The sequence below is a fragment of the Sinocyclocheilus anshuiensis genome, unplaced genomic scaffold (assembly GCF_001515605.1).
Source record: "Sinocyclocheilus anshuiensis isolate Anshui unplaced genomic scaffold, SAMN03320099.WGS_v1.1 scaffold1886, whole genome shotgun sequence".
Lineage (NCBI taxonomy): Eukaryota > Metazoa > Chordata > Actinopteri > Cypriniformes > Cyprinidae > Sinocyclocheilus > Sinocyclocheilus anshuiensis.
Window position 1 is genome coordinate 188,117 of NW_015544234.1, and position 15,108 is coordinate 203,224.

At 41.7% G+C, this 15,108-nt stretch overlaps 1 protein-coding gene across 1 annotated transcript in view; it reads left to right on the forward strand.

Moving 5' to 3' along the window:
• The window catches only part of LOC107697551 (gastrula zinc finger protein XlCGF57.1-like), a 24,618-nt gene extending 9,946 nt beyond the window's left edge, over window positions 1-14,672 (forward strand). Inside the window, exons 2-3 of the mRNA XM_016498347.1 lie at window positions 10,899-12,118; window positions 13,381-14,672. Of these exons, the coding sequence (XP_016353833.1) occupies window positions 11,111-12,118; window positions 13,381-13,830 (1,458 nt within the window). The 5' untranslated portion in view covers window positions 10,899-11,110 and the 3' untranslated portion in view covers window positions 13,831-14,672. The remainder of the gene's footprint in view (window positions 1-10,898; window positions 12,119-13,380) is intronic.
• The last annotated feature ends 436 nt before the right edge of the window (window positions 14,673-15,108 follow it).

Below are 15,108 nucleotides of genomic sequence, written 5' to 3' on the forward strand. Positions count from 1 at the left end.
GAGCTTTGTAACTTCACAGATCTTTTTTATGCTCAAACAGCAACATTACAGACTAACTAAAGTTGAAAAAGTGAGAAAGCATAATAGTACAAAATTTAAATATTTTATAATACCAATAAGTTTCATTGGCATCACCATATAGTGTAAAACATCTGTTACTGTCAGCTTGTTTCAAACTGCAACATAAAATATGGGTCAAACATGGCTGTTCAATCAAAACAAACTATTATGCATTATTTTTTTTATAAACAAATATAACAATGACCACAAATAACAGACATAAGTCTGGAGAAAAACATAAGGAAAACAAATTGATATAACAAATCAAAAAAATTATAATAAAATCTCAGGACTCCATGATGTAAGGGTAAAAAAAAGAGATCAGTAGCTGTGTTTACATGGACCCTACTAATCCAATCGTAATAGGACTAGAAGCACAATCAGAATAAAAAAGTTAAATGTAAACACGTCAATCGGATTGAATTGGCCAGATCCGACTAAAATTTCGATCGGATTGTAAGGGGTGGTTTATTCCTTTTGTAATCCGAGCGAGAAGACATGTAAACAATTGATCGGATTGAAAACCGAAACTGGAAAGTACTGCGCATGCGCAGTGACGTAGAAATAGCATAATGACGTATGACGCACGGAACGAGCTGTTCTTCCTGGTGAATAAAGTGTCATAAATCGTGTCCAGTCATTATAAAACTCCCCTTTCACTCAGCATCTGTGAAGTGGAGCAAGACAACGTCCCACCAGTCCTTGTTTAAGACTCTCATCAACAGACGACTGGTTTTGGTGCAGGAAGGGGCACTTTTACTGCTTTATAAAGTAGGCAGCACTGCACAACAGTTTATGTGCTGGTCGTCGCCTAATTAGGACCCAAAGTAGATAAATACCACGTGTGCTTTTTAAAACAGTATTGGACAACAGCAGGAAACGTTAGGTTACTTGCGTAACCCCGGTTCTCTGAGAACAGAGCGAGGTATCTCACTATGGGAAACGCCCCAGGCGTGATAAGACTATGGAATGGGAATGATATAGCCAACTCCCGAAACGCATGCTTTCCGTAGCCGCCGAACAGACCTGGCAAGAACGAACGATAACCTTTCAATTCTCCAAAGAGCCAACATTGAGAACTGCATGAGCCATAGAAGGCACAGTGACATCCAGACGGTAAAATCTGATAAATGTATGAGGGGAAGCCGAGCTTGCCGCTGCACAAATATCTCCTACCGAAATCCCCTTAAACAATGCCCAAGCCAGAAAAAAACATGTTTACAGCCTGGTTCAAAAAATGATTTTGGTCTATATAGCTAATTTTGCCCTTCATGACAACTGTGAGGGGAGTGAATTTTTTTATAACTCATCCGTTTAAATTATATTAAGCCTTAAAGTTCTGCATAATTAAGGGCGTGGCCACTTGAGTGACAAGTGGATTGCCGCTGCTGTCTCCACCGTCGAGCTAGGTGGGCGTGGTTTCAGCAGTCAGCTCCCGCCTCTTTGCCCATTTTCGATTATCCGGGAGTGACGCGCTGCCAAGATGGCGATGGCTGGCTCCACCTACTTTAGGCTTCAAAACGCTCGTCAGAAGTCTACGGGTTATGTCACGGACACTACGTCCATGTTTTAATACAGTCTATGATCCAGACGGTAAAATCTGATAAATGTATGAGGGTAAGCCCAGCTTGCCGCTGCACAAATATCCCCTACCGAAATCCCCTTGAACAATGCCCACAAGGTAGCCATACCCCTTGTTGAATGAGCCCTTAAGCCCGCTGGGGAATGAAGACCCATAGATGTATAGGCCAATTCAATCGCCTCCACCATCCAATGGGAAAGGCGCTGTGAGGGGATCGACTTACCCTTACATTGAGTGGCCCATGAAACGAATAACTGATCATTCTTCCTGAACGATCGTGTCCTGTTTACATAATAGCGTAACGCTCGTACAGGACACAAAGTGTGGAATTTCCGTTCCTCCTCCAAAAGAAAAAGGAGGGGGGTAAAAGGCACGCAACTCCAAAGCAGAGCAGTTATAAGCTGAATCACTGACTTTGGGAACGAACGCCGGGTTAGGCAGTAACGTAACCTTGCTGTTATCTGGACTAAAATCCAGACATGCCCGATGAACCGACAAAGCATGCAACTCACACACTCGCTTAAAGCTGAGACTAAAGCTAGTAAGACCGTTTTCAGAGATAGGAGCTTAATATCCACACTCTCCAGAGGTTCAAATGGGGCCCGAGTTAAAGCATTCAGAACCATGGACAAGTCCCATGACGGGACCAGATGCTTAGATACTAATCCAGACATTCCCGATGAACCGACAAAGCATGCAACTCACACACTTGTTTAAAGCTGAGACTAAAGCTAGTAAGACCGTTTTCAGAGATAGGAGCTTAATATCCACACTCTCCAGAGGTTCAAATGGGGCCCGAGTTAAATCATTCAGAACCATGGACAAGTCCCATGATGGGACCAGATGCTTAGATACTGGTCTCAAACGCCAGTATTCCCAAGGGAACCCCTGTCTGGAATAAACAGGGATCTCTCCACTGATGAAGAGCCATCACGCACTCCGCGTGTATTCTTACTCTGCGCGCGAGGTGCCGACGAGGACACAGACGTCTCGCTGCTACCCATCGCTGGAAGTCTCTCATTTTCAGCAAACCTAGCGGGACCACAGACAGCGACGAAGTCATCATGCCCAAAAGGCAGAGACAGGTCCTGAACGATACCCAATTTCCCTTGCAAAAGCACTGATAAAACACCATTATTCTCCTTTCCGAGAGCATAGCACGGTATTCCACAGAGTCTATTCATAAGCCCAGATACTCTATCTCCTGAGATGGAATCAGCTGTCTTTTGGCATAGTTGATTCTGAACCCCAGACTCATTAGATGAGACGTGAGCATCTCTGTGTTCCGTTCCGCGCACTCCCGCGAGTGAGCGCATATCAGATAATCGTCCAGATAAGCAGATATTCTGAGCCCCTTGTGTCTCAGCGGTGATAACGCTGTCTCTATGCACCTGCTGAACACGCGAGGAGCAAGTGCTTGTTTAGAGCGCGTAGGTCCATTATTGGGTGTAAACCCCCGTCTTTCTTTGGAATTAGAAAATAATGGGAGTAATAGCCTTTCTGAGTTTTCCCCACTGGAACTCGTCTTATTTTTTCTTTAAGAGGGAGGATATTTCTGCTTCTAACACCCGAGCTGAATCCCGCTACGTGAGGTGCGTAGATTGAGATCCGTTATGTTGCAGATCTCCTCCCAGACCCCCGGGTTTGGATTGCCGGCGTCCAGCTGAGTGCCCAGCTCCTCCAACAACTCGGCTTGATAGGCCGTCAACAACGAAGTGACGTTAAGTGCCCGCACCGCCAATGCTGAGGATTTATACATTTTTTGGTACATGGAAGCGGTGAAGCGTTCCATTTTCCCAGCGCGGCCTGAGGGTGCTTAACACCCATGCACGCGATACACATCGGATGCAAATCCCTGCCTGAGATCATAAATCCACAAGCTGCCGGACACGAGCGCGAAGGGACATCCTTCCCTTTCTCCGCTGCGACCTTGGACCCCGACATGGTGAGTAGAATAATCTTAGCTCGCCTTAACGCATTAGCTAGAAAAAACTCAGTAACGAGTAGAGAAATCCACAACCGAATTTAACTGCACTGCGTTCGGCAACGTCTACCTACGTCAGAACAGATGCTAAAAGAAAATGTTCACGGGGAAGAGAACAAGAATGCCGTTTTCGGGGATCACAGCCATATATATATGGAGGGGGTGGGCTCCTTGTCATGAGCTGTGATTGGTCCGTCCTTCGGACAGACGTGGGGTAATTGGTGCTTCCATAGTCTATCACGCCTGGGGCGTTTCCCATAGTGAGATACCGAGCGATTGTTTGAAAGAGAACTAGTGATGTTACGAACATCACTACACCGAAGCTTCGAAGCTTGTATCAAAAAAACAACACATTACACATTGAAGCACTGTATCGGAGCTTGATTCGTTTTGAGAAATGCACGTGATCTATGACATCACTATTCCTATGGTATCCGTAAACAGCGATTGAGTGTACAACTATTTCTGAAATTCAGTGCCGTCAAGGCTATAATGTGATTGGTTATTAAGGCACATGTGATCTAAGTTGACCGTTACACTAGGCTTGTTTGAGATGCGCCTCGCCTCGCCTCGCCTCGCCTGAAATGAAGGCGAGAGTAGGTGGCTGCAGTGAGGGGCTGCGCTGACCAAAAGCACGATGGGAAACGACTTGCTGATGACACAGCTTAATGCTCATTGGTTCAAACAACCATGATGTTGCGTTCTCTTCTAAAATGTTTTATTTTTTTATCTGATATCATGTGATTGTGTTTAAATTATGCATGAATATTCCCACTATGACAGTGCGATCTCTGTGTGAGATATGTGATTGTCATATTTCTAAAAAATTCTAAAATACACATTTGTATTAAAGTAAAAATGGATGATAGATACGTCTTTCGAATGGAATTAACCCTTTCAATGGTAAGTTTAAAATATTATAACTGACCCCCAAGAGTGAGTTTTTTTAAGGCGACCGTTATTTTTTTCCAGACTCTCCAAGATGGCGCCGTTGTATGTGGCTTGCCGTCTTTCGCTTGCTGCGATGTCTTCTCACCCCCGTCGACGCCACGTCGACGCTTTGTGCGCTCACGGGCCTAGGCGCTTGTGCTGCAGACAGGATAGCGTCATCCTCCTCATCATCCGGCTCCTCTCGGAGGCGGCGAGCTAACATCTCCTCATCCTCCTCCTTGTCTCCCTCCACCTTATCGCCTTCCGCAAGCAGCTGCTGGTCGAAAAGCGGCGTAAACTCAGGAGACTCTGAATCCATAATATCCCCCCACGAAGAAAGATCCCGTGGGGGAGAGGGTTGGACCCCTTTGTCGAAGGGAATAGAACCAGATCATCTTTAGAAGATGCAGCCACCCGAAGCCTTCTTTCCAAGATCCTGGCTGGCATTACACGCCAGCGCGGCCTGAGGGTGCTTAACACCCATGCACGCGATACACATCGGATGCAAATCCCTGCCTGAGATCATAAATCCACAAGCTGCCGGACACGAGCGCGAAGGGACATCCTTCCCTTTCTCCGCTGCGACCTTGGACCCCGACATGGTGAGTAGAATATTTGTTCTTATTTTATTACTGACTGCTTGCTTACTTGTCATTTTTTATTCAATTCAAAGTTTGAAATCAAGCTATCTCGTGCTACTGCACCAAAATTACCCCACTGTAAAATTAAAAAAACACTGAGTGAAAAAATTTGTGAGATAGCTAATTATAATGGTAATTAAATCATGTTTACCTATGTATAAAAGCCTACATTAAAATCATGTCATATATATTGGTCTCTTCATTAGAAATTAGCCTACTGATTGCCACCATTGATGGACAAACATTTTTAATAATATAAAAAATATCTGTATGACATTATATTCTGCAGTTCCGGCATTACACGACGTGCACGCAACTGTCCGCATCCGCCAGTGCGGCCTGAGCGTGCTTAACACCCATGCACGTGATACACATCGGATAAATACACAAGCTGCCGGACACGAGCACGAAGGGACATCCTTCCCTTTCTCCGCTGCGACCTTGGACCCCGACATGGTGATTTCCAAAAGGTGCCGCGACTAAAAAAAGGTTGGGAAACACTGCCCTAAAGAACCGACAAAAGGGAAGAAAAAAATTAAAAGAAACGAACAAAAAAACATAAACATCCCACAAGAAGATACATTAAGGCTGGTGATACTCATCTCTGCAATCCCGCTCTATTTCACCCTCAGATCTCCTGGGCCCTAGGACATCAGAGAGAGGGAAAGACACCGCAGACACTACACATAAACCTTTACACACATGAAAGAGCACTGGCAATCAGATTATCTTTGCCACGTATATGTTTGATCTGTAGGTGGAAAGATTGTAAAATAAGACTCCATCTCATAATTCTTTGGTTTTTACCACGCATTCGGCCCAAGAAGGTCAAAGAGTTGTGATCAGTGTACACAATAATGGGTCCACAAATTTAGCTCAAATAAACCTCAAAAGGTTGAACAGCCAATACAAGAGCTAAAGCCTCTTTTTCAATGGTGGAATAAGCCTGTTGATGGCAATAATTTTTTTATTTTTTTTTTAAATAGCTAACCAGATGTTCAATTCCATCAGCATCTTTTTGTAAAAGAACAGCACCACAAGCACTGGCATCCACTACGAGAAGAAAACGTTTCTGGAAATTAGGTGCAACCAATACAGGAGCGTTAGCCAAGAGAGTTTAGCATTATGGGAATAAGCCTGTTGATGGCAATAATTTTTGTATTTTTTTTTTAAACAGCTAACCAGATGTTCAATTCCATCAGCATCTTTTTGTAAAAGAACAGCACCACAAGCACTACCACATCCACTACGAGAAGAAAACGTTTCTGGAAATTAGGTGCAACCAATACAGGAGCGTTAGCCAAGAGAGTTTAGCATTATCAAAGGCATACCGACATTGACCAGATAAATGGTTTCTTTGGACTCAACAAATAAAAGCAGTCAACTACACTTGCAAAATTCTGACAAAACCCTCGACAATAACCTACTATTCCTAAGAATCGATGGAGTTCACGACGGGTAGCAGGTGTAAGGAATTTTCCAATAGCATCAACTGCAGCATCACTGGGTTTTACGCAACCCTGACCCACCACCTTAACCAGATAGGTTACAGTAGCTTTTCCAAAGTCACATTTGGCAAGGTTGATGGTTAGATTGGCTTCGGCCAGATGTACAAAAAGCTCTCGAATTTGGTCAAGATGTTCAGATCAAAAAGAACTAAACAAATCAACATCGTCTAAGTAAGCCTCGCATCTCGACAATCCATACAGTTCTTGATTTACCATCCGTTTAAATGTAGCGGGAGTGTTTCGAACCCCAAAAGGCATGACAGTGTACTGCAGGAAGCTATTGGGTGTAAAAAAAAGCGGACAGTTCCTTAGCACGAGATGTCAAGGGCACTTACCAATAACCTTTCAGAAGATCGAATTTACTGACAAACTCTGCAGAGCCAACACGAGCAGCACAATCATAAATTCTGGTTAAGGAATAAAAATCAGGTTTTGTATGGGAATTAAGCTTCCTGTAGCCTGTACAAAAACGATATGAATTATCGGACTTACTCACCAAGATGCATGGCAGAACCCAGCAATAGTTCTTGGAGTTCTCCAATTATGGGCGAGTAAATAATCCACTTCTTTCTGAAGTAGTTCCCTTTTTATGGGGTTGACCTGATGTAGCAAATCAGCTCAAAAGGGAAATGTATATTTATGATTAATTACAATTATTTATATCAACTGCCAGTAGTAACTGTAGCAGAATTAAATTGCCCTCATTCAGTGTACATTCATATCAACTCTAGGAAAAGTTATTTTCGTGGCCACAGAAAATACTTTCATACAGTATTAATGCATTAGAGCATGTAGAAAAATTGGAATCGTAAAGGGACATTAATTTGCAAGGCAGAATCAGAAACTCATGTAATTTGTGCACAAGAGTTTTATTAAAGGTCCCATGACATGCTGCTTTTTAGATGCTTTTATATAGGCCTAAGTGGTCCCTAGTACTGTATCTGAAGTCTCTTTCCCAAAATTCAGCCTTGGTGCAGAATTTCAGCCACTACGAGCCAGTCCCACAATGAGCTTTCCTTAGGACGTGCCATTTCTGTGTCTGTAGCTTTAAATGCTAATGAGGAGGAGAGAGGCGGGGCAACTGCCATGCTTCGCTCGTTTGCAAGCCATGAGGTCTCTCGAGGAAAATTGGGAGTTTCTTCCCAGTGGAAAGTGAAAAAGAGCTAAGAGATACATCAGCCGAGATCCTAGGATCTTTGGTGAATGGAGAGTCAAGGCCCGAGGCCTGGCGCAGACTTAGGGTGTCCTTAGAGGATTTTAGCTCACATCCTCATCTTCTCAGAATCTAACAGAACCGCAGACTGGAGGCGGGTCACTGATGTGAGGCCTTCATAACACACACACAAAACAGTATACAATTCAAAAGGCAATATACGAGAACAGTAATGGTATACACAATGTCCTGAGAAGATGTGTGTTCATTCACAGAAAGGTTTTCCTATGAATTAATTATAGAAGAGTCCATTTTGCTGTGCATTATGTGTCTTTTCTATGGAAAATATAGTGGGAGGGAGAACTCTCAACATGCCATTAGGTCGTAAAGTCTATCTGGTCTAGCAAAGGTGTCATGGTTGCCATGGTAACCAGGGTCCTGGGCCTCGTTCACAGACATCTTGGCACCCAGTATGTTTATTGGGTGAGGGGTCTGTGAATGTTTGTTAATCTAATGAATAATTGATTTGTTAAATCAAATGCAAAATGGTGTGTCTGATTGGTCCAGACGCTACACTGATACGGATGTTGTTTTACAGGTTGAGCTGTTCCAATGTTAATGTCATGCTCAATGACATGAGTTCGAGTAGGGACATCAGATGATGACAAATGATGAGTAAGATTAGCAAAGATTTCAGAATTGTTAAGTCTTCCTTCCACTACTTCTCGAGAAGATCCCTTAATTTCCCCTGTATCTACTGGACCCAAATTCTCACCGTTTCTTCAGATACTTCTGAAGTGCCCTGACCAACAGATAAAGTAGTTGATACAATATCAACAGACAAAGAGGTTACAGGAGTGAGGAGTCACATAAGATTTTAATAAATTAATATGACAAACCTGTAATTTCTTCCAGTGATCAGGCGTATTTACTAAATAGTTGTTATTGGGAAAACATTTTGCAACCCTATAAGGTCCAGTAAATCTAGCCTGGAAAGGACTAGTCAAAATGGGTAATAAAGCCAACACTTTGTCACCTACTTGAAATTCTCTGAATTTAACCTTGCAGTCGAACAATCTCCGCATCTTCTCTTGAGATTTACCTAATTTTCATTGTCTCCACTTTATAGTGTCACTCAAAGAACAAACATCATCATGGCCATCACAATGAAATGGATTTTCAGATATGGAACCAGACTTTTACACCTTGCCGTCAACAACAGGCTGTAGATATAGACATAGAACTATTAGCTTCAATATTAGTGACCACAACACTACATTCTGGCTGGGAGGAATTCACAGAAGAAAAAAAAGTATCACTAAGAACTTTCCTTTTCATCCAATATCATCATCTTAGCCTTGGCTCGAGTGATCGCACAAGCAGGGAATAAGTTAGGACAGTTAGAGGAGTCATCCATTTTCTTTACAATAGAAACTACTATTGTTTCTACTATCTGGCTTTTCCCACACATTTTCTCCTGCTAAATTGTTGCCAAGTATAAAGGTGACACCAGGAACAGGTAGCACTGCACGAACTTCAACGACAACATTACCTGACACAAGTTTTGAGGTGAGATGTATACGGTGTAAAGGAACTTCTACAAAACCCCATCTCAAACCCTCACACCAGTATGCGGGTTCCAGTAGCAGTACTATCAGAAAAAGGCAGGTGTCCTTCCAGTAAAAAGGACTGCGTGGCCCCAGTATCTCGAAGGATACAAACAGGAACATTCTTCTCGGAGCCAGGCAAAGACACAGTCCCCTATGTATGAAATGGTGCATAATCACTATGACTCTTCGCATTCTCAATCTCCACCTCAGAGATATCCCTCTACTTGTTTTGTTTTTGTACAACTTGGACAGGACTATGGTTCTCACATGATGAAAAGAATAAACCAACAGTTTTAGCAGATTTCTCTTTCTTTTTAAGAACTGTATAATCACAAATGTTATGTCCTGCCCTTTTACAATAGAAGCACACAATCTCTCCTTTCATGCGTGCATTAGCGACAGCATGTTCAGTAGAAGAACTAGAAACAACATTCTGACGTACTACAGTCACTTTGCTCTTATTTAAAACACTCATCTTAGGTCTAACATTATAAGAATCATTTAAATGGCTAGTCGAACCTCGGTGAGTAAGGACGAATTCATCAGCCATGAGAGCAGCATCTGACAATTTACTCACCTTATGCTCATTTAAATACATCGCAACAGCATTCGGTACGCAATTTTTCAACTCTTCCAAAAGAATCAACTCCCTGAGCTGTTCTTTAGTAGTTACTTTCATTGAGGTACACCAACGATCAAACATGTTCTCTCTTTCTCTGGATAATTCAAGATAAGTGCTCTTCTCAGGTTTTAAAAAATTCTACATTTCTGGCGATATGCCTCAGGTGCTAATTCATACGCTTGCAATAATGCAGTTTCAACGGTTTTATAATCACTGCTTTGCTCAACAGTCAGCGCTGAATGCACATCCTGTGCTCTCCCTGTTAACACACATTGAAGCAATAATGTCCAAAATTCTCTGGGCCACTTGTGACTCAGCGACACGTTCAAAATGAGAAAAATATACGTTTGTTTCAATGTACTTATAGAGTGAAATTCTACATTCCTTTTTTGTAAACCATTCTTATCTTAATGTCATGTCTTGTTACCACAGTAACCAGAGGGTGTTAGTTTGGGGGTAGTTCACATAACTCTTAACATATAGTTTGCTTGTTGGGTGAGGATAATAATCTTCTAATATTTTATACCAGGGATGTCTAATTCAGTTCCTGGAGGGCCACAACACTGCAGAGTTTAGCTTCAACTCTAATTAAGCACACCTCAGTCAAGGTCTTCATTACTTGAAAACTAAAGGTAGGTTTGCAGCAGGTTGGAGCTGAACTATGCAGGACTGTGACCCTCTAGTTGCTGAGTTTGACGCTTCTTTTTTTTTTTTTTAGAAATAAATGGCAGATTTGGCCATTATTGATTTCTCTTCTACTGTTGCTTTTAAGTGGGTGTTAACTTGTATTTATCTCTTTTCACCCAAGATCTGAAAGAAGAGAGTGAAGAACTGAATGAAATACAAGACAAAGATCAGTTTAAGAAACATGATTTCGTAACTGCAATCTGTGAGCAACTATATGATTTTTGTCCAAAGACTTTGACACGAAAAAGGGCTCAAAATACTGGAACTAGATGTCATTTCACCTGCCAACAATATGAAAAGAGTTTTGATCAACGTGGAAAACTTCAAGTCCACATGAGAATTCACACCGGAGAGAAGCCTTACTCCTGCAAACTGTGTGGAAATAGTTTCCCTAAAAAGGGAAACCTTAAAAGGCACATGATAGTTCACACTGGAGAGAAGCCTTTCACCTGCCCTCAATGTGGAAAGAATTTTACACATAAAAACACTCTTAATGACCACATAAGAATTCACACTGGAGAGAAGCCTTTCACCTGCCAACAGTGTGGAAAGAGTTTCATTCAAAAAAGATACCTTAAAAACCACATGGTAATTCACACGGGAGAGAAGCCTTTCACATGCCCTCAGTGTGGAAACAGTTTTACTCAACAAGGAAACTTTAAAAGGCACATGAGGATTCACACTGGAGAGAAGCCGTTCACATGTTTTCAGTGTGGAATCAGTTTCACTCAGCAAAGAAGCTTAAACAAGCACATGAGAATTCACACCAGAGAGAAGCCTTACACCTGCCCTCAGTGTGGAAAGAGTTTCATTCAAAAAAGATACCTTAAAAACCACATGACAATTCACACGGGAGAGAAGCCTTTCACATGCCCTCAGTGTGGAAACAGTTTTACTCAACAAGGAAACTTTAAAAGGCACATGAGGATTCACACTGGAGAGAAGCCGTTCACATGTTTTCAGTGTGGAATCAGTTTCACTCAGCAAAGAAGCTTAAACAAGCACATGAGAATTCACACCAGAGAGAAGCCTTACACCTGCCCTCAGTGTGGAAAGAGTTTCATTCAAAAAAGATACCTTAAAAACCACATGACAATTCACACGGGAGAGAAGCCTTTCACATGCCCTCAGTGTGGAAACAGTTTTACTCAACAAGGAAACTTTAAAAGGCACATGAGGATTCACACTGGAGAGAAGCCGTTCACATGTTTTCAGTGTGGAATCAGTTTCACTCAGCAAAGAAGCTTAAACAAGCACATGAGAATTCACACCAGAGAGAAGCCTTTCACCTGCCAACAGTGTGGAAATAGTTTCAATGAAAAAGGAATCCTTAAAACGCACATGAGGATTCACACCGGTGAGAAGCCTTGCACATGCCCTTAGTGTGGAAACTGTTTTACTCAACAAGGAAGCTTTAACAGGCACATGAGGATTCACTCTGGAGAGAAGCATTAAATTCCCACAAAGTGTGTGGAAGAACTTCTGAACAAAACTAAACCTTTTCACATATCGCATGAACAGTTACACTAATGAGAAGCTGTTTACATTTGATTAGTGTGGACAAAAATTCAGAAATCAAGCAACCCTTAATAAGCACGAGACTTCACGCTGGAGAGAGACCTTTCACGTGTCTGTATGAAATGTGTTTCACAAATCAGAAAGACCTCAAACATCATTTACCAACTCTTTTCTGGAAAGCCATTGCCACGCTCCTCAGTGTGACGAGAGGTTTACAAAACGGAGCTATTTCAGAAATGACCTGCACATTCACTCTGGAAGAAGGCGATTTAATTATGATACGTGTAATAAAAGTTTATTTTGCCATCACACAAATACACCTGAAAAGCATATGTGAGATCCTATTTGTTCTTTGTGTGGAAAGAGTTTTAAATAGATCTGCAATATAAACTGGCACTAGATCAAAGTATTGATACACAGAAATTTTGGCGACCAAATTAGCAAAAGTCCTTTTGGAGGGCTGAAATCATTAACTGAAACAGTAACAATTCATTAGTTATTTGTCACGATTAGTCTTGGTTTTGGTGTCATTTTCATGGGCTTTTAGTTTTGTTGTAAGGCTGGGATGATACGCTTATCTCAGAAAACAGTACTATCACAATACTTGGGTGCTGAATTGATTTGTATTCTATCCTATATATGAATTATACAATTATTGCAATATATTGTGATTTTTGTTTGCTTTTTTTTTAACACTAGTCCATGGGGAAAAGTTGAATCTTACAGACCGTTTGTGATGTAAAAGATACGCTTTAATAGGCACAGTTTGATACTCCTTTGTAGAAATAAATGGCAGATTTAGGCATTATTGATTTCTGTTCTACTGTTGCTTTTAAATGGGTGTTAACTTGTAGTTGTCTCTTTTCACCCTAGACCTGAAAGAGGAGCGTGAAGAACTGAATAAAATGCAAGATAAGGATCAGTATAAGAAACATCATTTCATGCCCGGACAAAAATCATTTAGTTGCTCACAGACTGCAAAGACTTCTTCACAAAAAATAGTTCAGAAGGCCAGATCTAGAAGTAATTTCACCTGCCAAGAGTGTGGAAAGAGTTTTGACCATCAAGGAAAACTGAAAGTCCACAAGAGGATTCACACTGGAGAAAAGCCTTACAGCTGCCAACAGTGTGGAAAGAGTTTCAATGAACATGGAAACCTTAAAGTCCACATGAGGATTCACACCGAGGAGAAGCCTTACACCTGCCTTCAATGTGGAAAGAGTTTTTCTCATAAAAGCGCTTTGAATGTCCACATGACAGTTCACACTGGAGAGAAGCCTTACACCTGTAAACTGTGTGGAAATAGTTTCCCTAAACAGGGAAACCTTAAAAGGCACATGGTAGTTCACACTGGAGAGAAGCCTTACACCTGCCCTCAGTGTGGAAAGAGTTTTACTCAACAAGGAAACTTTAACAGGCACAAGAGAGTTCACACTGGAGAGAAGCCGTTCACATGTGTTCAGTGTGGAAACAGTTTCACACGACAAACAAGCTTTAACAGGCACCTGAGAATTCACACCAGAGAGAAGCATTAAACCTGCGAACTGTGTGGAAGAAGTTCACGACAAAACTCAACCTTAGCTATCACATGAACAGTCACACTAGTGAGAAGCTGTTTACATGTGATCAGTGGAAAGAGCTTCAGACATGAAGCAACCCTTAATAATCACGAGGCTTCATGCTGGAGAGAGACCTTTCACGTGTCTTCAGTGAGAAATGTGTTTCATATATCAAAAAGACCTCAAACATCATTGTGGCAAACAGTGCAGGGGCCGAGAGCTGTGGGAACGGAGCGAGTTTCATGGAAGGAGATCCGGAAGCATAAAAGGAGGAGTGATGACAGTCCATGACGAGAGAGGACAGGCCTGGACATTGTTATGCTTTATTACGTTTTTATGTGGTGGTCGTCCGTGAGGGGCTGAATCAGACACTAAAGACTTAATCCGAATTGTGTCAAAACAGCGCAAAGAACCAAAACAACCAAAAAGGCCATGAGTCTCACACTGGACGACCATAAAACTGAGACCTGTCAGTTGGCACCACAAAGCCTGAGCTAACTAGTTACTCATCTATGGACGACTGAATAAACTAGATGACTGTATTAAAAGAACTCCTCCAGCGTTGTCAACTTTAGGCAGTTAACCCAAGATAAATGGGTCTGGAGACACACATTCTGAATCTCACAGGGAAAATTATAAGGCAAAAGTGGGATTTCCCTCACTCAAGATAAAGAGCTAAAGCCAGACTCCCTTTGACCTTTTCCTTCCTTGCATGACTGGAATCCTCTCTAAAACCCACAGAGACTGTCTTTACATATATAAAATAAAATGCTTCAGATCATTCCAAAATGAGGCTAAGAGGACTTAACTCCATATCATGTCACCCACATAATATGCTTTGAACCCAAGATTAATGCCATTATGAATAACTATTGAATCATTTACAGTGAGTATGTGGTTCTGGCATGATGTGAATGAAAATTATTTTTCCAAATGTTGATATCACTTAATTCTTGGTAAAAGCGTATCATATAATTTAGACTTGATTACTATAATGAGAATATTTCACAAGAGTGGGAAAACTAGGAACCATGTGAGTAAGAAGATAATGTTTTGATTTATATGAGGGGAGGAGAAACTCATGATGAACAAAAGCTGTCTGCCTCCTGTTTGCCTTGCCTTCACTATGTTCACACTGCTTGCCTGCTCGTGACCTGCTGCAAATCTACCATCATAAAGAAACCATCTAGTCTTGCCTTTTTTTTTTCTTTCTTTCTTTTACTTTGTTTCTTTTCTGGCGAGAGTCTCGTTTTC